Here is a 26,346-nt window from a genome sequence, read left to right on the forward strand (position 1 = left end):
TTGTGATCTCTCCTTTTTCATTCTTGATTTTATTTATTTGGGTCCTTTCATTTTTCTTTTTGATCAGACTCACTTGAAGTTTATCAGTTTTGTTAATTCTTGAAAGAACCAGCTTCTGGTTTCATTGATCTATTCTACAGTTTTTTTGATTTCAATAGCATTGCTTTCTGCTCTAATCTTTATTATTTCCTGTCTTCTGCTGGTTTTGGGTTTCATTTGCTGTTCTTCCAGCTCTTTAAGGTGTAAGGTTAGGTTGTGTATCTGAGACTTTTGTTCCTTCTTTAGGAAGGCCTGGATTGCTATATACTTATCTCTTATGACCGCCTTTGCTGTGTCCCAGAGGTTTTGGGCTGTGGTGTTATTATTTTCATTGGCTTCCATGTGCTTTTTTTTTTTTTTTTAATGTTTGTTTATTTTTGACAGAGGCAGAGCATGAGTGGGGGAGGGGCAAACAGAGAGGGAGACACAAAATCCGATGCAGGCTCCACGCCCTGAGCTGTCCCAGCACAGAGCCCGACACGGGGCTCGAACTCACAGACTGCGAGATCATGACCTGAGCCGAAGTCAGAAGCTCAACAGACTGAGCCACCCAGGCGACCCCCATGTGCTTTTTAATTTCCTCTTTAACTTCTTGGTTAGCCCATTCATTCTTTAGTAAGATGGTCTTTAGTCTCCAAATATTTGTTATCTTTCCAAATTTTTTCTTGTAGTTGATTTTGAGTTTCTTAGTGTTGTGGTCTGAAAATATGCATGGTGTGATCTTGATCTTTTGTACTTATTGAGGGCTGATTTGTGTACCAGTATATGATCTTTTCTGGAGAATGTTCCATGTGCACTTGAGAAGAATGTGCATTCCATTGCTTTAGGGTGAAATGTTCTGTTATATATCTGTTAAGTCCATCTGGTCTGTGTGTCATTCAAAGCCATTGTTTCCTTGTTGATTTTCTGTTCAGATGATCTGTCCATTGTTGTAAATGGGGTATTGAGGTCCCCTACTATTATGGTATTATTATCAATGGGTTTCTTTGTGTTTGTGATTAATTGATTTATGTATTTGTGTGCTTTCACATTTGGAGCATAAATGTTTACAATTGTTGGGTCTTCTTGGTGGATAGACCTCTTAATTATGATGTAATGCCCTTCTTCATCTCTTTATTTTTAAGAGTGATAGAAGTACGGCTACTCTAGCTTTGTTTTGTCGACCATTAGCATGATAGATGGTTCTTGATCCCCTTACTTTCAATCTGAAGGTGTCTTTTGGTCTAAAATGGGTCTCTCGTAAGCAGCATATAGATGGATCTTACTTTATTATCCATTGTGTTATTATCCCTTGTTTTGATTGGAGCATTTTGTCCATTGACATTTAGAGTGAGTACCTAAAGATACGAGTTTATTGCCATTATGTTTCTTGTAGAGTTGGAGTTTCTGGTGGTGTTCTGTTCCTTTCTGGTCTTTGTTTCTTTTGGTCTCTTTCTGTCTCTCTCTTTTTTTCCCTATCTTTTCTCCCCTCAGAGAATCTCCTTTAAAATTTCTTGCAGGGCTGGTTTAGTGGTCACCAATTGCTTTAACTTTTGTTTGTCTGGGAGGCTTTTAATTTCTCCTTCTATTTTGAATGACAGCCTTGCTAGATAAAAAATTCTTGGCTGCATATTTTTCCTATTCAGCACATTTAATATCACCTGCTACTCCTTTCTGGCCTGCCAAGTTTCTTTGGATAGGTCTGCTGCAAACCTGATCTGTCTTCCCTTGTAGGTTAAGGACTGTTTTTCCCTTGTTGCTTTCATGATTCTTTCCTTACCTGAGTATTTTGTGAATTTGACTGTGATATGCCTTGCTGATGGTTGGTTTTTGTTGAATCTAATGGGAGTCCTCTGTGCTTCCTGGATTTTCATGTCTGTGTCTTTCCCTGGGTTAGGAAAGTTTTCCGCTATGATTTGTTCACATAACCCTTCTAACCCTTTTTCTCTCTCTTCATCTTCTGGGACCCCTATGATTCTGATGTTCCTTTTTAATGAGTCACTGATTTCTCTAATTCTTTTTTTCTTTAAATTTTTTTTTAATCTTTATTTTTGAGAGAGAGAGAGAGCGAGAGCGAGTGGGAGAGGAACAGAGAGAGAGGAGCACACAGAATCCGAAGCAGGCTCCAGGCTCCTAGCCGTCAGCACAGAGCCCGACACGGGGCTCAAACTTACGAACCATGAGATCATGACCTGAGCCAAATTCGGACACCCAACTGACTGAGCCACCCTGGCACCCCTGATTTCTCTAATTCTTAAATTATGCTCTTTTGCCTTAGTCTCCCTCTTTTTTTCTGCTTCAGTATTCTCCATAAGTTTGTCCTCCATATCGCTGATTCAGTGCTCTGCCATATCCATCCTTGCTGCTGTGGCATCCATTTGAGATTGCAGCTAAGTTATATCAGTTTTTATTTCATCTTGACTAGCTTTTATTTCTTTTATCTCCTCAGAGAGGGATTCTAATCTATTTTTGACCCCCGCTAGTATTCTTATTATTGTGATTCTAAATTCTGGTTCAGATATCTTGCTTGTAGCTGTGTTGGTTAAGTTCCTGGCTGTTGTTTCTTCCTGCTCTTTCTTTTGGGGTGAATTCCTTCATTTCGTCATTTTGAAGGAAGAAAAGGAAGTAATGACAAAAATATTAAAATTAAAAAATTAAAAACAACATGAATACACACAAAAATCAAGTAAATTATGCTAGATCCTAGGTGTGTTTTGGTCTGGTGGTTGAAAGGAACTTGATAGATTAGAGAAAAAAGGGAAAAAAAGGGAAAAAAAGGAAAACGTTGAAAATTTGAAAAATTAATACAGTGAAATAGAATAAAGTGAAATGATGGAAGCAAAATAGAATTTGGGAAAATTGCCAAAAAGCAAACAGTATAGTAGAAAAAAAATATTTTTAATAAAAATTGAAAATAAAAATAAATTTTGTCTCTTTCTATATTTAAGAAAAAGAAGAAATGAAAGAGAGAGAAAAAAAGAGAAAATTTAATAGATGGACAAATGAAATAAGATTGAAATTACACCGTTTTCCCCTAGAAGTCAAACCGTGAAGCAATTTATAGTCTGTAAACTAAGCAGGCAGAGAGAAGTTGGGCACAGCTTAGTGAAACGGCTCTGTTCTCCACTAGATGGCGCTGCTTAGCTTACTGAGGTGTGTAGTGCCGCTTTGTAGGTGTTTTTGTGCATGCGCGGGAGGGGTGAAAATGGCGTCACCCAGCTACCTAGTCTCTAGTATCTGAATGCTGTTCTCCGTGATCAGCAGTCAGGCACGCGTCCTTTGTTTCCAGCGTTTGTCTACTCCCTGCTTTTAAATTGTCCGTGACCAAGCTCTCAGGTTGCTAGGTGGCACCTCCCTCCTGAATTTTACGTCTGAGTAGGCTGTGTTTCCTGACCCCTCACTTCTGAGGGACTGTGGCTTTGTGCTGCTCAAACTTCTGGGGGCGGGTCTCACTGAGCAATGGCTGGGTGCTGGCTGCACCCAGGAACGTTCTCGGGACTGTGCTGCTGCTGATGCCCAGAGACTGCGGCTGGGTGCCTGCCTGCCCCAGGAAATGTTCACGCGATCGTGTAGTGGTAGCGTTTCAGGGATTGTGACAAATCTCAACACACATCTGGCACCTGGCTTCACTCTTACTGACCTTGTTTCAGCACCAGCGAATGTGGTTGTTTTCCAGGGTCTGCTGGCACCTTTGCCTGTTCAGGGGTTGTAAAGCCTCTACCAAATGTCTTCCCAGCAGGGGAACTGCCTCTTCCTGTGTGGCCCGAAGACTCTTGGACCTCACTCTGCTTCTGGGGATTTCCCCTTCCCACCAGAGCATTGGCACGTATGGAGCTGCGGAGTTTCAGACTCTGCGCTCTCTCTGTTTATATAGTCTTAGTGGAATTTAAACCCTCTCCTTTCTCTGTTCTCCCATTTTAGTTCATTCCCTGTGGCTGTTTTTCCAATTTTCCACTTTTTCTCCAGCTGCTTTTGGGGGGAGGGGTGCTTTTCCCGTACTCTCTGCCCGTCTCTGTCCTTTCTTCACAAGCAAAAACAACTCCCTGCCCTCCGTGGCTTCTCTCTCCCCCAGTTCACTTCTGCACCGCATACTTGCTGAGTTCTGTGGTTCAGGTTGTGCAGATTGTTGTGTTAATCCTGAAATCAGTTTTCTAAGTGTACAGGATGGTTTCATGTTGATATGGCTGTATTTCATGGATATGAGACGCAAAAAAAACTTCCATGGTGCTCCGCCATCTTGGTTCCTCCCCTTTAGTGAAATCATTTTTAATCTCCTGCAGTTTCTTGAAATAGAGACAAAAGTTAAAATTACTGTACATGATAAGTCTTTATTTCAACAAAAGAATATTCTTATTTTTGGGTCGCCTGGGTGGCTCAGTAGGTTAAGCATCTAACTTTTGATTTCGGCTCAGGTCATGATCTCATGGTTCGTGAGTTCTAGCCCTGCTCGGACTCTGTGCTGGCAGTGTGGAGACTGCTTGGGATGATTTCTCTCCCTCCCTCTCTCTCTCTCAAAAACTAAACAGAATATTTTGATTATTTCTGAGACTTATCTGTAAATATTTTTAATATTAAATCAGTATTTGTGTCAGCTCATACTGTCTGATGAATATTCAGTTCTGAAGTGTTCTAAATGTAATTTATATGCCTTGATGTCAGTAATTCTGTATTCTTGATCTTTTTGACATCATTCTTGTTGATAGTATTTATAGTGGGTTGTGATTGTTGGTTTTGAAAAGCTAGTGGGGTTTATAGGCCCATTTACAATTGTGGGATGGGTTTTCCTGAGCAAAGAAGTGTGAATAAGGATTAATGATTCAGTCAGATTTGTTCCTTTGCTGAATGGATGGTCAGAGATAATGAATGGTGAGGCCTTCGCAGCTAGGAATTCAAAATACAGGTTAATAAAGTGATCACACTGGATGATTTCATTTACTTTTCTAAAGTATTCTGCTGTTAATAACATTGTAAGGTAAAAAGGCCTAGTGAATTTAAAGCCCCAGTTGTAGCCTATCTTTGGGTCCATATTGATGAACATATGAAAGTTTCTGTTAAATATTAGCAATGTGTATGTGTTACTAGATTTGTTTTTTCGTTTATACAGTTAATATAATTCATGTACTTTATTTTTTTTAAGTTTTTGTTTTAATTCCAGTTAGTAAATGTACGGTGTTGTATTAGCTTCAGGTGTACAATGTAGTGATTCAGCAATTCCAAATGTCACTTGGTGCTCATCACAACAAGTGCACTCCTTAATCCCCATCACTTATTTCACCCATCCCACACCCACCTCCCATCTGGTAACCATCAGTTTGTTCTCTATAGTTAAGAGAACTTGATTCTCTTGTTTCTTGGTTTCTCTCTCCTTTTTACTTCCCATTTGCTTGTTTGTTTCTTGTTTTTTAAAAAAAATATTTATTTATTTTTGAGAGAGAGGGAGAGAAAGGGGGGAGGGGCAGAGAGAGAGAGAGGGAGACACAGACTCTGAAGCAGGCTCTAGGCTCTGAGCTGCCAGCACAGAGCCCGACTCGGGGCTCAGACCCACGAACCATGAGATCATGACCTGAGCCAAAGCCGGAGGCTTAACCGACTGAGCTACCCAGGCTCCCCTGCTTGTTTGCCTCTTAATTCCACATAATAAGTGAAATCATATGTTATTTGTCTTTCTTTGACTTGTTTTGCTTAGCATAATACTCTCTGGCTCCACGTTTTTGCAAATGGCAAGACTTCTTTTTTATGGCTGGATAATACCACATTACCTCTCTCTGTCTCTCTTTTACATTTTCTTTATCCATTTATCAATCGATGGATACTTGGGCTACTTCCGTATCGCAGCTGTTGTAAATAATGATGCCATAAACATAGGGGTGCGTGTATCCCTTTGAATTAGTGTTTTTGTATTCTTTGGGTAAATACCCAGTAGTGCAATTGCTGATCATAGCGTAGTTCTATTTTTAACTTTTAGAGGAACATCTGTACTGTTTTCCAGAGTGGCTGCAGCAGTCTGTATTCCCACTAACAGTGCAAGAGAGTTTTTCACCATATCCTTATCAACACGTGTTTCTTTTGCCAATTTTGGCCATTCTGACAGGTGTGAGGTGATATCTAATTGTACTTCTGATTTGTATTTTCCTGATGGTAAGTGATTTTTGAGCATCTTTTCATGTATCTGTTGCCCATCTGTATGTTTTCTTTGGAGAAATATCTCTTCATGTCTTCTATCCATTTTTGTCTAAGTTTATTTATTTTGAGAGAGAGAGTGTGGGGGAAGGGCAGAGAGAGAATCTCAAGCAGGCTCTGTACTGTCAGTGCGGAGCCCGACTTGGTCTCCGTCCCACCAACCGCAGGATCATGATCTGAGCCGAAATCAAGAGTCGTAAGCTTAACTGACTGAGCCATTCAGGCACCCTCTTCTGTCCATTTTTAAATTGGATTACAGAAAAGTCTTGGTTTACAAGCATAATTCCTTCTGGAAAGATGCTTGTAATCCAAAGTCTTCATATATCAAAGCAAATTTCAAGAACCATTGGCTCAGTTGTGATTGATTATGTGACGTTCAGTGTCATGTACTACTTGTATTGCAAGACATTGCTCGTTTATCAAATTAAAATTTATTAGAAATGTTTTCTTGTCTTGCAAAACACTTTGCAGAACAAGTTACTTGCATTCCAAGGTTTTACTGTATTTGTTTTTTGGGTGTTGAGTTTTGTTAAGTTATTTTGTATATTTTGGGTCCTAACATTGGTTACGCCATTTGCACATATTTTCTCCCATTCCATAGGTTGCCTTTAATTTTGTTGATTGTCTCCTTTGTGCATGGAAGGTTTTTATTTTGATGTTGTCCCAATAGTTTTTGCTTTTATTTCCCTTGCCTGAGGAGACATATCTAGAAAAAAGTTGCTACAGCCGATGTCAAAGAAGTTACTACCTGTGTTCTCTTTTAGGATTTTTATGGGTTCAGGTGTCACATTTAGGTCTTGAATCTATTCTGAAATTATTTTTGTGTATGGTGTAAGAAAGTGGTCTAATATCTTTCTTATGCATGTTGCTGTCTAGTTTTCCCAGCACCATTTCTGGAAGGGACTTTTTTTCATTGGATATTCTTTCCTGCTTTGTCAAAGATGAAATGACCATATAGTTGTGGGTTTATTTCTGTTTTTCTAATTTTGTTGGATTAATCTATGTCTATTTTTGTGCCAGTACCATACTGTTTTTGATTAGTATAGTTTTGTAATATAACTTGAAAACCTAAATTGTGATTCCTCCAGTTTTGTTTCTCTTTTTCAAGATTGCTTTGGCTATTCGGGGTCTTTTGTGGTTCCATACACATTTCAGAATTGTTTGTTCTAATTCCATGAAAAATGCTGTTGGTATTTTGATAGCGATTGCACGTAGACTGCTTTGGGTAGTATGGACATTTTAACAGTGTTTGTTCTTCCAATCCATGAGCATGGGATGTCTTTCTGTTTCTTTGTGCCATTTTCAATTTCTTTCATCAGTGTTTTATAGTTTTCAGAGTACAGGTCTTTCACCTCTGTGGTTAGGGTTATTCTTAGGTATCTTATTTTTGGTGCAGTTGTAAATGGGATTGTTTTCTTAATTTCTGTTTCTGCCGCTTCATTATTGGTGTATAGAAATGCAACAGATTTCTGTACATTGATTTTGTTTCTTGTGACATTACTAAATTCATGTATTGGTTCTAGCAGTTTTTTGGTGGAGTCTTTCAGGTTGTCTTGATAGAGTATCATGTCATCTGCAGATAATGAAAGTTTTATTTCTTCCTTTCCAATTTGGTTGCCTTTCATTTCTTTTTGTTGTCTGAATGTTGTGGTTAGGACTTCCAGTACTATGTTAAATAACAGTGGTGAGAGTAGGCATCCTTGTCTTGTTCCTGACCTCAGGGGGAAAGCTCTCAGTTTTTCTCCATTAAAGATGATGTTCGCTGTGGGATATAATTCATGAATTTGAAAATGATTTTATATAATATTTTAAATGTATGATGTAGTTACCTGAATATATGCCAATTTGAGTTTTTGCACTTCTAAACTACTTTTCCACCTGCCCTTCTCATCTTTGTCCTTAAACAGCAAATCACTTCAAAACTTAGTGGCTTCAAACAGTGATTCGTTCTTTCTCATGATTTCTCATCGACGAGGTGGTTCTGCTGGTCTCACATGATGATGGGCTGGGCCTGTTGCCCAGGTGCCTTGATTCAATTAGGAGTGGCCATTCTCTGGCCTGGTTGGCTTCTTCATATCCTAGTAGTGTCGTAATTGGTGGTTGGCTCCCAAGAGAGCTAAACAGAAGCTACCAGGCCTCCCACAACTGCACCAGCATCGCTTCTACCATATTCTGTCAAAATAAGTGGCAAGGCCATACCAGATTCAAGGGGATGGGAGATAGTCTCTATCCCTTGATGGGGTAGGGGGCTGTGCCTGGAGGGAGAAAAATTGTTCATAGCTGTTTGGAGGCAGTCCACACTCCTTGAGGGTGAATTTCACAAAGTGAAATTTGAAGTCAGAACATATGAATAAAAAATTCTTGTTATATTTTATCAGATTACCTCTTGAGCAATATGGAATTGATTTCCAGGAATGTATAATTATGTATAAATGAAAATTTCCCATAATTCTACCAGCATTGTGTTTAGCATTTTTTAAGTTAAATTTTGAGGAGTGTATAATTTCATCATTTTTCAGTGTGAATTTTTTTTTTTACAAATTTTCTTATTTTTTTGCTTGTTTTATCATTTGTATTTCATGTCTAAATATGTATAATTCATTTATTGTCATAAATATGTGTGTGGCCATTTACTGCTTGTTCAAGGAACTGGTTATTGATATTAGCAGGTTTAATAATAATTTTTTATTTTTTTCAAATTTTTATTTAAATTCTTATTTAGTTTATATACAGTGCAGTATATTGGTTTCAGGAGTAGAATTCAGTGATTCATCACTACATACAACACCCCGTGCTCATCACAAGTACACCCTCCTTAACACCCATCACCCATCTACCCAATCAATCCACAATTTGTTCTCTATCATTAAGAATCTTTTATGACCTGAGCCAAAGTTGGATCCTTAACTGACTGAGCCATTAAGAGATTCTTAATGATAGAGAACAAACTGTGGGCATCGGGCTCTGCTAACAGCTCAGAGCCTTGTTTCCTGCCCCCCCACCCCCCCGCCACCACCCTTGTTTCCTGCCCCCTCTTTCCTTCTAACCTTTCTGTTCATCTGTTTTGTTTCTTAAATTCCACATGAGTGAAATCATATATTTCCCTTTCTCTGACTGACTTATTTCCCTTAGCATGATACATTCTAGCTCCATCCACATCATTGCAAATGGCAAGATTTCACTTTTTTTTGATAGCAGAGTAATATTCCCTTGTATATATTTATACCACATTTTCTTTATCCATTCATCAGTTGTTGGAGTTTTGGGCTCTTTCCATAGTTTGGCTATTGTCGATACTGCTGCTATAAACACAGGGGTGCAGTACCTCTCTGAATCTGTATTTTTGTATCTTTTGGGTAAATACCTAGTAGTGCCATTGCTGGATTGTAGGGTAGTTCTATTTTTGACTTTTTGAGGAACATCCATACTGTTTTCCAGAGTGGCTGCACCACTTTGCATTCCCACCAACAGTGGAAGAGGGTTCCCCTTTCTCCGCATCATCACTAACATCTGTTGTTTCCTTTGTTGTTGATTTTAGCCATTCTGACAGGCAGGGGGTGGTATCTCATCTTGGTATTGATTTATATTTCCCTGATGATGAATGATGTTGAGCATGTTTTCATGTGTCTGTTGCCATCTAGTTGTCTTCTTTGGAAAAATGTCTATTCATCTCTTCTGCCCATTTCTTAACTGGGTTTTTTGGGTGTTGAGTTTCATAAGTTTTTTATAGATTTTGGATACTAACCCTTTATGAGATATGCCATTCGCAAGTATCTCCCATTCCATAGGCTGCCTTTTAGTTTTGTTGATTGTTACCTTTGCTGTGCAGAAGCTTTTTATCCTGAAGTCCCAATAGTTCAGTTTTGCTTTTGTTTTCCTTGCCTTTGATGATGTGTCTAGTAAGAAGTTGCTGCAATTGAGGTCAAAGAGGTTGCCGCCTGTGTTCTTCTGTAGAATTTTGATGGTTTCCTGTTTCACGTTTAGTTCCTTCATCCATTTTGAATTTATTTTTGTGTATGGTGTAAGAAAGTGGTCCAGGTTCATTTTTCTGCATGTTGCTGTACAGTTTTCCCAACACCATTTGTTGAAGAGATGGTCTTTTTTCCATTGGATGTCCTTTCCTGCTTTGTCAAAGATGAGTCGACCATATAGTTGTGGGTCCATTTCTGGGTTTTCTGTTCTGTTCCATTGATCTATGTGTCTGTTTTTGTGACGGTACCATACTATCTTGATGACTACAGCTTTGTAATACAGCTTGGAAGTTGGAATTGTGATGCTTCCAGCTTTGTTTTGCTTTTTCAGGATTGCTTTGGCTATTTGGGGTCTTTCGTGGTTTCATACAAATTTTAGGATTGTTCTAGTTCTGTGAAAAATGCTGGTGTTATTTTGATAGAGATTGCATTAAATGTGTAGATTGCTTTGGGTAGTATAGGCATTTTAACAGTGTTCATTTTTTCAGCCCATGAGCCTGGAATGCTTTTCCACTGTTTTGTGCCCTCTTCAATTTCTCTCATAAGTCTTCTGTAGTTTTCAGAGTATATATATCCTGTTCATATGTGCATGTATCTGTTTTGGGGCTCCTCCCCATTAGTCTGTTAGTCTAATTTCACATTATGTTAGTTTCTTTGGCTGATGAGAAAATCTTAATATCTAGGGAAATTATTTCTTCTGTTTTCTTTTTCTTTAAAAATTTTCTCCAAACTCTTGCCAGAAGAATATTAGGACTGTTTGTCAAGTTCCAGGAACAATGCTATTTGAATTTCAGTTTACATGGAAAGAATCTCTAATTTGAGTACTTAACCTTTGCAATAAGTTTGTCATGTAGGCTGATTGCTTTATTTATTCAGGTTTTTGATGTTCTTTACTTATATTTTGTAATTTTTCTCCACTGACGTCTTACATATTTTCACCCATTCTTCACCCTGGATGGTTTCTGTTCTTTATGGTGCATCTGGTGAGTTTCTTCTTTTAGGAGACTTTCCTTGTCCCTTCTTTTGGGGTAAGTTGTCCTTTCTAGATAATTCCAGAGGATTTTTCACATTGTATTGTGCTGTCTCTTTAATCATCTTCCTGTCCTAGTTCGTAAACTTCTTGAGAGCAAACTAAGCTTTTAGTCTCCTGGTTTCAAGCGTCTATTATAGTAACTGCATCTGGTAGCAGTCAGATGATTATTGAGTGAAGGCATGAATTAATACAATAGTGAATGGATGACAGAATATAGGTCTCCTGATACTTTGGTGTTTTATGTGTGTTTCTCTACATGGTGTTTTCATAATTTTTTGTCCCATTAAGATAGATAATAATGTTAAAACTCAACAAATATCTGACTCTTAAATTTCTGGAAAATTGTGAAGTATTATTCAGAGAGCTTTTATAAATGTTTTTATTAATTATGATTTTAAGCACTGCAAAACCATAAATTTCTTGGACTTAAATTTTAACACTTCCTTTACAATATTTTTGCTTATGGCAAATTTCAACAACGAGTCGTGTTTGGAAAATATGTATTTTATTTTAAGTTGTACATATTCTGTAATCTCCCTACATTTTTTTTTAATTCATGGGGCTTTAATTTTAATTTTTTTTTTTTTTTTTTTAATTTTAGAAAGGGAGAGAGAGCACAAGTAGGGAGAGGGGAAGAAGGAGAGAGGGGATCTCCACACTCAGTGCTGAGCTGGATGCAGGGCTTGATCCCACGACCCCTTGGGATCATGACCCGAGCCAAAACCAAGAGTCAGACATTCAACTGACTGATGCCCTCAACCCAGGCACCCCTTGCTTTGTTTTTTGTTTTCTGGATTCTGGGGTGCCTGGTGGCTCAGTTGGTAGAGCATGTGACTCTTGATCTCGGGGTCGTGAGTTCAAGCCCCACATTGGGCTCACTTTAAAAGAATAAAAATGAAGAAAGTTTTATGGCTTTTGAGATGCAGTGTACGGTGACAATTTGTACCTGTGTTGGGAAAGCTGAGTTTTAGTTTTGAGTAAGCTACTAGCTTGCAGTGGTCTTGAATAAGTTACTTTATGTCTTTGGTCTTTGTAAAATGTGGGTATAGCTGCCCATCGTACCTCAAAAAGACTTTTTTTATATTCAGATAGGTGGCAGTATGAGAAAGTAATTTGAAAAATATAAAGTGCTGTGTTATTTCCCTGGATAGGAGTATTTTGCTTTTAGCGTGCCTAGTATGTGACATACAGAGAGATTTTTTTTTCCGTAATGTGTATTTATTTTGAGAGAGAGAGAGAGAAGGAGCGAGCAGGAGCCCCAGCCCTGCGTGAGCGGAGGAGGGGCAGAGAGAGAGGGAGAGAATCCTAGGCAGGCCCCGTGCTGTCAGCGCAGAACTGGAAGTGGGGCTCAATCTCACGAACCATGAGATCAATACCTGAGCCCAAATCAAGGATTGGGTGCTTACCCGGTTGAGATACCCGGCACCCCTGGGAAGAGTCCTTTTAATGGAGTTTGGAACAGTATGTATTTGACCAGAGTTGCTTACATACTTGGTCAAGATGTGTCCCTCATCCCTATTAGATTTGCATGGATTGGGGACAGATTAGCAGGAGGTAGGGAAAGGAGCTCCATTCGGGACTAGTAGGTTCCATGAGTAGGCAGTGGAGAATACTGGCTAAGAGCTTCAACCCTGACTTACTCGCCATGTAATTAGATTGAATTTTACGAGATTTCTCTTTCTTTTGGTTAAAAAGATGCCTGAATAACTGTACTTTGATTTTATAAGGTTCAGCCTAATAATTTAAGCCTTAATTTTCTTATCTAGTGAAATGGTGATGTTATATCAGCTTACGAGGTGATTTAATGAAGGACTTCTGCCTGTAAAGCTTTTAGCAAATGTTTGTCTCATGGGAGGTGCTCAGTAAATATGTTATTTTTAATCAAGTCAGCTTGTTGGGGGTTGAGAACTCAGAACTCCCAGGGTGGGGCAGAATCAGAGAACTAAAATCAAAGGTGGGGCTTTTCATGAATTCCATCTTAACAGTGTGTCCACTCATGTTTGTTGAAATCCATGCCCAAGGACTCTGCAGGGGACACGTAAGCAGCCTTGGCCACATCCCGCAGCACACGTGCCCCATACACTCTCTTCCTTAACCTTGTAGACCCTCTGGGTAGTGGGGTGAGGGGAAGGGACCCATAGCCAACCTGGGACCTGGGTGTTTGTGAGGATCAGCTAGAGGAGGGTTGGAAAGCACATAAAACAGAAAACGTTTATTCCATTTCTACAGATATTTTCCTTTAATTCAAAAAATTCTTTTTGTAATGTTTGTTTTTGAGAGAGACAGAGACAGAGCTTGAGTGGGGGAGGGGCAGAGAGAGAGGGAGACGGAATCTAAAGCATGCAACGGGCTCCGAGCTTTCAGCACAGAGCCCGATGTAGGGCTTAAACCCATGGACAGTGAGATCATGACCTGAGCCGAAGTCGGATGCCCAACCGACCGAGCCACCCAGGCACCCCTCCTTTAAGTTTTGAGTAGGTGATGATTCCCCTAGTCAAGTCTTCCTATTCCTGCCCCCCAAGCAAGACTAATATTATTCATTGGGGCATTTTAAGATGGCACCTGATTATGTTTGCCACAGAAATAAGTTCGTAGGTAGGGGGAAAAGGAAGTTACAAAACTTTGAGGCATGAACTCATTTTGGGGAAAAAAGCATGGAAGCCATATATTTTGTATGGAAAATAATCTGAAGAGAAATACACTAAAATGGTAACAATAATTATTTTTTTAATTTTAGGGGCTTTTGTACATCTTAGAATGTTCACCATCAGGTAGAACTGGAATTTATACTGCCCTCTCTAAAACTATACCACCTCTTGTCTTTTTTTTGTGGTAGAACTTACTTAATTTAGATGATTAATTGCAAACTGATAGTAAATTTGCTTTGCTGTTGTTTCTCATGTTTGTATGGCTGGTTGGATAGATTTATTACTATTCAAGTTCTTAGCCTTTTTTTCCTTGTAACTTGAAAAAGGTCAAAATGTATGCGTTAAAGTTGGGAAATCTTTTTTCTTAATAAACATTGCATGACAAGATTCATTCTGGGCTTTATTTGGCAGTCTTTATGCCTTTATTTTTGGTATCATGGGAATTAAAGGCAAGTGATGTGCAATTTGATATCTTTCACATTTAAAACTGGAAGCATTTTTCTAGAATGCGTTTGTTTGCATTCAGAGTTTTGGTTATGAATGTCATTATTTTTGGTCTTATTTCCCAGGAGTATAGGTTCATTGTAATGTACTATAAAGAAGAAACTAGATTAGTGGAGAAGCCTAGAGGTTTTTGACTTGGTTTGTCAATTAATAGTTAAGTGACTTTAGGATTATCACTCCACTTTTACTGGTGATAATTTTATTTCCTCTAAAGTATTAGGTTTTGGACTGGATGATCTTTGGTATTCTTCTGAACCAAAAATTGACATCATTTTAAAAGCTTCAGCTAGGAAGGGTGGATTTATGGGTGACTTTTTTTTTTTTCTTTTAATGAAGATTCAAGACTAACAGAACAAAATAGTTTAAACTTAATAACACACACAGACATACAGGAAAAAGACAAGTAGAACTATAGAAAAAGGCTCATATATGGCAAGAGATCCAGAGGGCAGTCTACGTAAATACTTCAATTTTCATGGAGTAACATCCCCACCTTGTGGCTTTTATTTCCTCACAGATATTAGTGGTTGGTTGAAATAAAACCGGAGTACTCTAACCCTGAATTTGAAAATATGACTCAGTGTTAATCTTGTATTTTTTTGTCTTTAAAAGCAAAATCGTCTTAGCTGCTATAATTTTTTAAATGTTAGTACTATCAGTAATTATCTATTAATCTTACAATTATTTTCCCAAAATGCAATATAAAGAAATGGTGAAAAGTTTAGTAGTAACTATCTTTATCACTTTTACGGCACTTATGTAAGAAGAAACCTTAATTTTCTAGTCCCTTTTGTAGTTTTGGATGCTCATAAAGGTCACTTGATTGAATTGTTTATAAATCAACAGAATTCAATGCAAATTTAGAATAATTCTTGGGGAGGGGCGTGTGGGTGGCTCAGTTCGGTTAAATGTCCGACTTCAGCTCAGGGCATGATCTTGCGGTTCCTGAGTTCAAGCACCGCATCGGGCTCTGTGCTGACAGCTAGGAGCCTGGAGCCTGCTTCAGATTCTGTGTCTCCCTCTCTCTCTGCCCCTCCCCTGCTCATGCTCTGTCTCTCTCTGTGTCAAAAATAAATAAAAACATCAAAAAAAATTTTTTTAGAATAATTCTTGGGGAATGGCTTTAAATGGTAAGGATAATCAAGCTGATTTAAGGTTATTTTAAAAAGGAATTCAGTAGCAATGCATTGTGGAGGTCATGACTGTATAAGCTACAGGAAAATAGCAGCTGTCCCGATGTTAGGTGAATAGAAACTAACAGCTTAGGGTAAAATTTCTAGGGGCCACCCTACAGTTTTTAGAGCTTTTATAGAGTATATATATCATTTCATAAAGTATATTCTAATACATAGACTATATTCTCATATATAGAATATTCTTTTAAAGAATAAAGAGCTTTTATTCTCACGTAGCATAGATGGAGGCTAATGGAAGTTTTATGTAATTCCATCTAATACAAACACTAAAATGGTCATCATAGTCAACATTTATTGTGTTTAAGGTGGATTACCTTGTTTAATTTTCACAGTGATTCTGTGAGGTAGGAACTATTGTTACCTCAGTTTTACGGGTGAGAAAGCAGGGCTGGGAGTCACATGTTAAGTGGTTAGCAGATCTGGACCTGGGCAGTCTGATTTCTAGATCTGTGACAGGATATGCCACTTGTGTAGTTTGTACTGCTGTGTGACTTGATGTAAAAGTGACTTTGGTCTAGAAAACTGGACTTCAGTACTGGATCTGCCTCTTACAGCTGTGTGACATAACTTCTTCATAGCCCAGTTTCCACAACTGTAAAATGGGTGCTTTTAGGATTAAAGGGGATGATTTATTTAAAATAGAACACAATATATGCTCAACAAATGGTTTTAATAATCATAGTAGTTGTAATAATGGCTATTTTTGTGGGGTTTTTTTTTTTTTGTGATTTGTAAAAGCTCTGTATTTCTGTGGCCCAAGATTTTCAAGCATTTTTTCTTGAAGCACAAAATGGCTAGTGTTCTTTTAATTTACAGTATTTTTATTGCTTTTTCGTTACATGTCCAGAAGGATTACTGTCAATTAGTAAGTGAAAGATGTTTTGGTTTCACCAAGAGAGAAGTTATACAAAATGATGGCCACTTTAGAAGAGATGTCATCCCACCACCCCCCCCCCCAAAAAAAATCATAATCGTGTGTGTGCATGCATGAGAGAGAGAGTGCACGGCCACATGTGCACAAGCTCTAGAGCCAAAGAGAAGCTTCTGAGGGCATTTACCTAATTTTTTCAAGACTTGTGTGGTGGGGCTGGGGGATGTTTCAATCTAGATGCTTTTGAGAACATGAAAGAACACAAGGTCTGTTCTTTGGAGACGTGAGACCAGTAATTGTAAGAAAGGTTGTGGTCAGTTGGAAGAATCATGGTTGGATTCCAGGGGTTGGAAGTCACAATGGTGGCAAAGACCAGGTCTGTTGAGGACGAAGGAGTGAGAACTGTGAAATGCTAGGTTCTGGGCAGAGAGGCAAACTTCTGTGTTAAGATTTTAGAAATAAAGTAGGGGTGATGAAGTCTAAAGAGGGGGAGCTATGAGAAGGGCTAGTGGATCGTGCAAAATTTGCTGGGTTGGGCCCAGAGGTGAAGGGTGGGTCCTAGGAAACTGCTCTATCCATAAGGAGAGTTATTCTCAAATCAAGGAGCTCCCCAAGGGATGATGACACCCCATGCTGACATGGGGAGAGGTAAGACCCTCTAGTTAGGGATGAGGACAAGAAAGGAGACTGACTGGGGGCCATGGATGGGGCTGCTTCAGCATTCTTGAAAAAAATTGTGCCCTCTAGTGCTTTTTTAAAGATGGAACATAATTCTGTTCTTTAAAAAGCATTAGAGAGGACATGTTAATGAATTTGAACTTTCTGGTCCTGCCTATTTACTTGATGAAGTGTTCTAGGCTTGGAACAGAAATCTCAGTTATGGAAAATATTCATTTTATAATGATTTCCTTATGACTGATTTATGCCAGGATAACATTGATTTGTTAGGAATTTATCTACATGTTCTATGCTGCAGCTAATATTGGTTACGGTGTTTTCTTCAGGGTTTTCATTTTGAGTGGTTTTAGATTGAGTGTTTTCTGGGGGAGAATGCTTAAAGGGAATTTGACATTTTGGGAAATAATTTGTAAAGTTTAAACTGGAAAAAGCTCAATTTGAATATATGCAACTCTTGTAATTATGGGCTTTTTACATTTACGTTCTTTTGTATAGGAGTTAAAGTTCCTCGTAATTTTCGCTTGTTGGAAGAACTTGAAGAAGGACAAAAAGGAGTAGGCGATGGTACGGTTAGCTGGGGCCTTGAAGATGATGAAGATATGACACTTACAAGGTGGACAGGCATGATTATTGGGCCACCAAGGGTCAGTGCTATAAATTATATTTTTTTCTATTAATATTATTGTCATTTTAGAGTAAGCATTTTATTTAATATTGATATTAAAGTAATTATCACTTTTAACTGAAACAATTCCTCCCTTTTAATTCATTTTGTATACATTTATCGAGATGCTTCCTGTGTGTAGGGTATAATGCTTGATTTTGTGGAGGACTGGGGGGAAAATACTGATACGGTCATTGCCGTCAAGGTGTTTGCAGTTGAGTAGAGAAGAAAAAATAATTACAAATGACAGATTCTAAATATGGCAGAGAAAGTTCACTACGGGACTTTAGAATATGTTTCTTCTAGCTGGAATAATTGAGGAAGGCTGAACAGTGGAGGAAGTTGCCTTTGGAATGAGCCTTAAAGGACTGACTGGTAGGATTTCAGAAGGTGGTGATGGGGATGGAGAACATTCCAGATAGAGAGGAGAAAAGGTGAGGAATTGGAGGGGTTACTTGGGAAGAGCAAACAGTATATTTTGACATAACCTGTTACTAACCCACTCGCTATGTGTGTAACCAAGGTGTAACCAAGGGTTTCTAAATTGGTTTGTATTGAATGCACACTGCTGTTTGCCCTCTTGACATGTGACTTGTCTTGTATATACTATAGGCCTCAATTTTTTCATTTATAAAATACAGAGAAAAGTCTATGATTTTTGTATATTTTCTAGCATTGTTGGCAACAGACCCATTGTGTTTCATTTTATTTAGGTCTTTCTCAAGCTTAAGAAGTTTTATTTTTACTCAAAATCTTTTCCAGACTGGGAAATATTTTTCCACATTGCATTCCTTACTCAAAGATCCCATTTACTGTACTCCTGGCAGTGAGTCTTTGAAATATGTATTCCATAATGTTTTTGACTTCTGCAAAGAGCACCAGTTTGAAGGTTTTCTTTTTTAGTCTTTGGTTTTATATACTATTGGCTACCTGATGAGAGCATTTCAATTGTTTTGCTTTTGGGTGGAGTTTAGATTGCCTCTTGATTTTTACAAAAGAAAAATGAATCAAGTAATCAGCAGTGTTAACTTTAGAGAGTGAATCACCATATGTTTTATATTTTCTGGTATTTCTTTGCAGAATTTGAGCACACTACTAACCTGACAAACTCCTATTTCCTTCTTCTGCTTTGGTTTTCCCGTAAGATATTTGAGGAAGGAAATATAATTTGATGGTTAAGATTCTTGATGTGTTTTTTTATAACTTGGTATTTGTAATGAGAACCTTGATTTTCACTGCTTGTGAACATTATTAACATGGTCTGTTTGGTTAAAAAAGAAAGGACTTTAGTTTATGAACTTTTTTTTTTTTTAATTAAGTTTTTATGTATTTACTTTGGGAAAGACAGAGAGTGTGAGTGGGGGAGGGAGTGAGGGAGGAGGGAGAGAGAGAATCCTAAGCAGGCTCTGTGCTGCCAGCACGGAGCCCGACATTGGGCTTGAAACTGTGAGATCATGACCTGAGACAAAACCAAGAGTTAGATGCTTAACCAGCTGAGCCACCCAGGCGCCCCCTAGTTTATGAACAACATTCTTAATGAATAGTTTGAAGATTTGACAGTCTGAATTTGAGTATACTAGAGTATAAATTTATATTTATATATACTAGATATTTACTGTATTTAGTATATTTACTAGATATCTAGTATATTTATTTATACTAGAGTATAAGTTTGAAATTATTTAGATTTAGTTTTTCTCCAGCCACTACCTCCAATGGACTTTAAACTTTAGGAATGTTTTAGAGCTTGTGTGTGAGTTTCCTCAGTGATTTTGTGGACCGGCCTGGAGCATAGTTCCCGAATATGGAAGAGCAGCTCCCAGTTGATCTCACATGCAGACTAGCTGCCTTTCCTGGTGTCACCGAATTGCAGGAAGCCTCTCTGTGTCCAGGCTGTGTCCAGTGCATAGTGAAGCCTGCTCTAGCTTGCGGGGGTGGGTTTGGTTTGCTCAAAAGAGCTGTGTAGACACAATGCTGCCATTGGGCCACTGGACATGCTGGACGGCTGGTCACTGGGCCTTCCCCTCCCTCCCTCCCGCCTTCCCTCTCTTCCTTCCTTCCTTCCTTCCTTCCTTTTCTTTCTTTCTTTTTTTTTTTTTTTTAATTTTTTGGACTTTTATTTGTTTTTGAGAGAGAGAGAGAGAGAGAGAGAGAGAGAGAGAGAGAGAGAGACGTTACAAGCAGGGGAGGTACAGAGAGAGAGGGAAACACAGAATCCAAAGCAGGCTCCCTGCTCTGGGCTCTCAGCACAGAGCCCCATGCAAGGCTCAGACTTACAAACCTCAAGATCATGACCTGAGCTAAAGTCAGGCACTTAACCAACTGAGCCATCCAGGCACCCTGGGCCTCCCCCTTTCTCAGGGTAGTGGTGTTGGAGCCTCTTCTTACTTCCTTTGGAAGCCAGGAAGGGGCAAGAAGGGAGCACCTTACAAAGGCACAGCATCTTTCCGGCCAGCCAATGATTTTTCTGCCTCTGTCACCATCTCCTGACTTCCTCCTTCACTGAGACCCAGTGAGGGTGAGTACTTGTGCACTCATTCAGTTGCCTTGTAATAAAACCTGCAGGAGTTACTGTCTCCCCTTAGTTGTTTTCTCTTTAGGAGGTGCCATATTTAGAGCAGTTTGTCCCCAGCTTCAGGTATCCACATCTAACCAGCATAATGGGAAAATTTTGCCTTACCATACTGTTACTTGGTTAGGGGTTTTTAATTTTTTTAATGCATTATTAACATCCCTGATTTTTTTAATGTTATTCTAGTACTTTGGATTTGTATAATCAGCAGTTTTGTTTTTCCATATATGTTTGTGTTTTAAATTTTCTGAAGCAATGTTTTTTTAGCATTAGAGATTTAGTAACTTTTCCAAGTTTTCCTTATGTGTAAATGGATCTGCTTTGGCCCATTTAGTTTGGAGAATTAAATGACTTAATAATTAGACAATAGGAAGGTACCTGACTATAGTACATATTTTGTAAATATTCCTTTTTTTCCCCTTTTTGTATTTTGCTATTGATTGGATGACAGAAAGATGTGGCTGGTTTTTTTTTGTTTTTGTTTTTTTTAACTGGAGTGATAAAATTAGACCTTGGTCCAAAGTTAAGATGATGTTTACTCTAAAAGGCTGGTTTAGAGTTTTTAAGTTTAATTTTAAAAAGTTGGGTATAATTTACATACAGTGAAATGCGCAAATCTCACCACGAGTTTCCACAAATACACCTTGTTGCCTATTCTCCTGTCTAGATATAGAACAGTTCAGTCATGTGTGCCCTTTCTCACCCCCACCCAGCCTGGAGCAGTTTCGCATGTGGTAGAATTTCGTGTAAGTGGAATCATGGAGTGTGTGTATTTACTGGTCTGCTTATTTCGACTCAGCACGATGTCTCAGAGATTTAGTTGTGTTGTTCCACACAGTAGTGGTAGCGGTTCTTTTTATTTATGGTTCTTAATATTTATGTTACTGAGTAGTATTTTACTGTATGGATTTGTACCATAATGTATTTATCACTGTGTTCATGGTATTTGGATTTTATCTACTTTGTGGCTATTTGAAATAAAGCTGCTATGAACAGTCTTTTAAAAGTCTTTTGTGAACATGCTTGTTTCCATTTTTTTGGATAAAATGTCTAGGAATGGAATTGTTACATCATAGGGTAGGTAGGTACACACTTATTTATCTTTATAAGAAAATGCCAGTTTGTTTCCTAAATGGTTATACCACCCTCTACTCCCAGTAAAGTGTGAGAGTTCTGGTTGTTCCCATATACGTTGAGTATATTTAACATTATAGAGTTTGTTGGGGGCTATTACTATTATTTTTGTTATTTATTTATTAATGTTTATTTTTTTTATTTTGAGAGAGACAGAGTGAGCAGGGAGGGGCAGAGAGAGAAGGAGAGAGAGAATTCCAAGCAGGTTCTGCTCTGGCAGCATGGGGCCTGACCTGGGCCTCAAACCCACAAACTGTGAGATCATGACCTGAGCCAAAACCAGAGTTGGACGCTTAAGCAACTGAGCTACCCAGGCGGCCCTATTATTCTTACTTGTTAATGTAAGTCTTGTAGATAGGTTACTGTTCATCCAGATTGAGTACCACAGACTGGATGATTTCCTTGCGATCTCCGTGATGTTAGTCCTTACTGTACACATCCAAACTGCTGGGTGTGTTAATGGATGTGTGCGGTTAACCTTGGTTGACTTTTATACAGGTGTTTCTTTTCAAAGTGTTGAAATAATTAGTAATATATATACAAGATTGTTGCATACATTTTAAATTACAGTAGTTTAATATCCCAGCTCTGACCTCCACTTGGGAATAGCTCTTACTTAAGGGAAAGGAAGTTGTGGATCGGTTTGGGTAAGTGAAATCTATAGCTGGTTAGCTTATCACATAAATGTGAATGTACAAAAATATAAATTATTGATCATAAAGTAATATCAAATACATTAATATTGTACTTTTCCTCTTCATTAGCAGTTGAATATTATTATTTTTGCCTTCCAGACAAATTATGAAAACAGAATATATAGCCTGAAAGTAGAATGTGGACCTAAATACCCAGAAGCTCCTCCATCAGTTAGATTTGTAACCAAAATTAATATGAATGGAATTAATAATTCCAGTGGAATGGTAAGTTAAAATAGTCATTTTATTTTTATAAAATAATATATAGTCAGAAGAAAGTTAAAATATAAAACAGACCTTTGTTTAGTTGGAAGTCTAAAAGAAATATGTCTTGTTTTTCTCTTATAAATCAATCTGTCCTTAAAAAACCTGTATGTACCAGCTTAGATAGATGTGATGACAACAGTTCTCTCAGGGTTTATTAATTGCTTCAGTAGTCATATTTAAGTTGAATCCTTATTTGGTAAAAAGATAACATTCTCTTTGTTATTTTTCTTTAAGGTTAAGGTACATTTGGTGAGATTAAAAAAATGAATATTCATGAAGGGGAGGCTTTGAGGAACAAGTGTGTCTGTATTAGAACAAATAGTCATGGTTGAGCATTGTTGTGTGTTTAAAGCAAATAAACCAAAATGACATGCTCTACCTGGAAGTTAGTGGGAAGGCTGAATTCCCGTTATGATTAGGTTGTTAGGGCTCATGTTAAGACTTCTAAATCCAGGCTCTTGATATGCCATGTTGAGAGTACACTCACATGCAAAATACATGTTAGGAAGTGTAATAACACAATAATAATAAAACGAACATCATCCATCTTAGGAAATAGAATGTTATCAATGTCCTTAACTTCTTGTGTGCTCCTTCTCATCCTATTCCTGTATTCCTTTTCCTTACTAGTAGTAATTAACATCTTAAAAATATTCTTTTATATACTGTCTTTTTTTTTTATCTTACCCAATGTATCATGTGTGTATACCTAGCCTCCCTCCCTCTTTCCTTCCTATTTATCTATTTATATACCTGCCTTACCTATCATCTATTAAAAACTGTGAGTTTATACCAACACACTATTCCATCACAGTAGGATTTATTCCATATTTCATCTGTTTCACATTTGTAATTCCCTCTGGTAACAAATTGAACCCTGGACACACAGAACTAGCCCTCTAGCCCCCAACTCAGTCTAGTATGCAGACCCACAGCTAGGCCTCACAATGGCAAGTGCTTCCCTGCTGGATGTGCTAGAAGAAAGCATGACCCTGACAGGAAGAAGGTGGACAGGTCATTGGAAGTCTCAGCTCTGAACCTGCTGGTCACTTAACAAATCTCCCTACCTGATGCATGCCACCTAAAAGCTGGGTTCTGAGAGTCCTTCCTGTCAGTCTGTCAGTCTTTGTAATTTATTGGGACTATTTAGTCCCTTTACATTTAATATAATATTGATATGTTTAGGTTTAATAAATCATTTTATTTTGTGGTTTCTCATTTTCCATGTGGTTTTTGCTTCTTTTCTGCTTTTGAAATGGTCTCAAAATTTTTCATTCTATTTTTGTTTTTTCAGTGGTTATTCTAGAAATTACAGTGTGCATACTTAAGTATTTCTATGATAAATAATATTAAGAGATGTGATAGAAGCAGGATTATAAAACATTTTGAACATACAGAAGGATATTGTTTAGGGAATTACTTTTTTTTTAATTTCTTTTTTATTTTTAAAAATTTACATCCAAATTAGTTAGCATATAGTGCAACAATGATTCCTTAATGCCCCTTACCCATTTAGCCCATCCCCCCCCCACAACCCCTCCAGTAATCCTCAGTTTGTTTCCATATTTATGAATCTCATCTGTTTTGTCCCCCTCCCTGTTTTTATATTATTTTTGTTTCCCTTCCCTTATGTTCATCTGTTTTGTCTCTTAAAGTCCTCACATGGGTGAAGTCACATGATTTTGTCTTTCTCTGACTAATTTCACTTAGCATAATACCCTCCAGTTCTATCCTCATAGTTGCAAATGGCAAGATTTCCTTCTTTTTGATTGCCGAGTAATACTCCATTGTATATATAGACCACATCTTCTTTATTCATTCATCCATCAATGGACATTTGGGCTCTTTCCATACTTTGGGTATTGTTGATAGTGCTGCTATAAACATTGGGGTGCATGTATCCCAGAAGGATCTTTCTAAAATACAAATTGTGTTATGTCACTTCTGTGCTTTAAGATCCTTTAATGACTTCAACCACAATGTGCATGCTTTTTGCCATGGTTCATTGGGACTCACAGGGTCCACACTGCCCTGCATGCCTTTCATTTTGCCTCAGGATCAGTGCACTGTTCTTCCTGTCTGGACATCTCCCCCACTCTGGCTAATTCTTACAGATCCTTCCCTTTTCTGTGTAAAAGTCACTTTCTTCAAAAAGTCTTTTCTTGAATTCTGTCCCTTTTTTTACTCTGATAATCTTTTCCTTTGTAGCAGTTTCTATAAATTTATTACTACTTTTCTCTTTGTTTTCATTTTTGGTGTTTTTAAAAGAAATATTTTTGATACATAGACACATTTTAGAAAAGTGATATAACCAACATCGTCCATTTTCCCTTGTCACATCTTAGCATTTTGGTCTTGTTTGTAATAGCCTTTTTTAAAAGAAAGACTACATTATAAGTAGTTAACTCTGTGTACCTTTCCCCAGTTTCCCCTTCTACTTTCCTCCGAAGTAATCTCATCTTGAATTTGATGTTTATTATTTCCATGCATGATCGTTATGCTTTAACTATGCACGTGTGTGTATACCTCTATATCGTATTACTTTTGTGTGGAATCACGTCAGTGAGTTTTGAGTTTCATCCGTGTTGAGTCATTTAAATTAGATTGTTCCTTTTAATACTCTGTTTTTCACTTGCTGGGCATTTAGGCCGTTTTCAGTTTTCACTGAAAAGCTTGCTACAATGGACATTCTTATATAAGTATTCTTTACCCTAGGGCAGTGTTTCTTAAGACTTGGGTGTTTAATGGTTGGTTTGTTGGTATCCAATATGTTGTAGATCAGTACTTGTGTAAAATACAATAAAAATTACTAAGAAAATGAAATAAAAAAGAAAATACAGTAAAACCTTGGATTGTGAGTAACTTGTTCTGCAAGTGTTCTGCAAGACGAGCAAACGTTTCTAATAAATCATAACGTGATAAATGATTGATGTCTTGCAATACGAGTATTATGTGACATTGAACGTCATATGATCACCACTGAGCCATGGTTCTTTTCTCTGTTTCTCTTCTCTCTCTCTCTCTCTCTCTCTCACTCTCACTCTCACTCTCTCTCTGCGGGATTGTGGGTGATCATCTCCCATGCTCAGATGCTTGGTCTCAGGCCGCGGTGTTTGGCAGAAATCAGTGATTTTTCAGAATGTTGGAAGGTGCCCACAATTGGCACTAGTGTCTTTTTGTCACTTTAGCACCTGTGGACAGTCCTTCGCTTTTCCAGACAAGAGTAAGCTTAGGAATGCGTTGCTTCATTCTAGGTCAGGCTGCCTGCAGGTACAGACCCTTTCCTCTGCTGCCTTTTTGCCAGTTACATGAAATACAGTAAATGATAAGAGTTTATTAATACTGTACTATAGTCAACATCAGTTAGTGATAGTGAAAGTTGTCCTACACAGTAACCCTCCTCTCGTCTCCTTCACATCAGCCACGAAGGTTTTCAAAGGTAAGTGCAGGTTAATTTGTTTATTTTCATTTATATTTTGTATTTTCTTTATTATTTCATATTATATTGTTGGAATCATTTTTATGTGAATATTTTTAGATTATGGAATGAATCATCTGAGTTTCCATTATTTCTTATGGGAACTTTGCTTTGATATACAATTGCTTTGGATTACAAGCATGTTTCTGGAACGATTTAGGCTCAAAAGCCAAGGTTTTACTGTATAAGCTCAGGTTTTTTAAACAAGAATTTCTCTGTCAAATTACCACAGAAATCTTGAAACACATTTCTATGTCTGTCTTGTGGTGGACCAGTAAAAAATTAGCTCAAGGCATGGCGTCATTCCATGGAACGTACTCTGTTCCATGGAACATAGCACTGCTCCAGGACATCCACCTAGAAGTGGAATGTGTGCTGAAGTGTAGGGCTTGCCTTCAACTTGATTGAAAATTGCCAGCTACTCTCCACAGGGTTGT

At 38.0% G+C, this 26,346-nt stretch overlaps 1 protein-coding gene across 1 annotated transcript in view; it reads left to right on the plus strand.

Annotated features, from left to right (window-relative positions):
- Nucleotides 1–26,346, plus strand: part of UBE2V2 (ubiquitin conjugating enzyme E2 V2) — a 58,428-nt gene that overhangs the window by 18,280 nt on the left and 13,802 nt on the right. The window contains exons 2-3 of the mRNA XM_047842632.1: nucleotides 17,595–17,743; nucleotides 22,264–22,389. Of these exons, the coding sequence (XP_047698588.1) occupies nucleotides 17,595–17,743; nucleotides 22,264–22,389 (275 nt within the window). The remainder of the gene's footprint in view (nucleotides 1–17,594; nucleotides 17,744–22,263; nucleotides 22,390–26,346) is intronic.

This window comes from Prionailurus viverrinus, chromosome F2, assembly GCF_022837055.1.
Source record: "Prionailurus viverrinus isolate Anna chromosome F2, UM_Priviv_1.0, whole genome shotgun sequence".
Taxonomy (NCBI): Eukaryota; Metazoa; Chordata; class Mammalia; order Carnivora; family Felidae; genus Prionailurus; species Prionailurus viverrinus.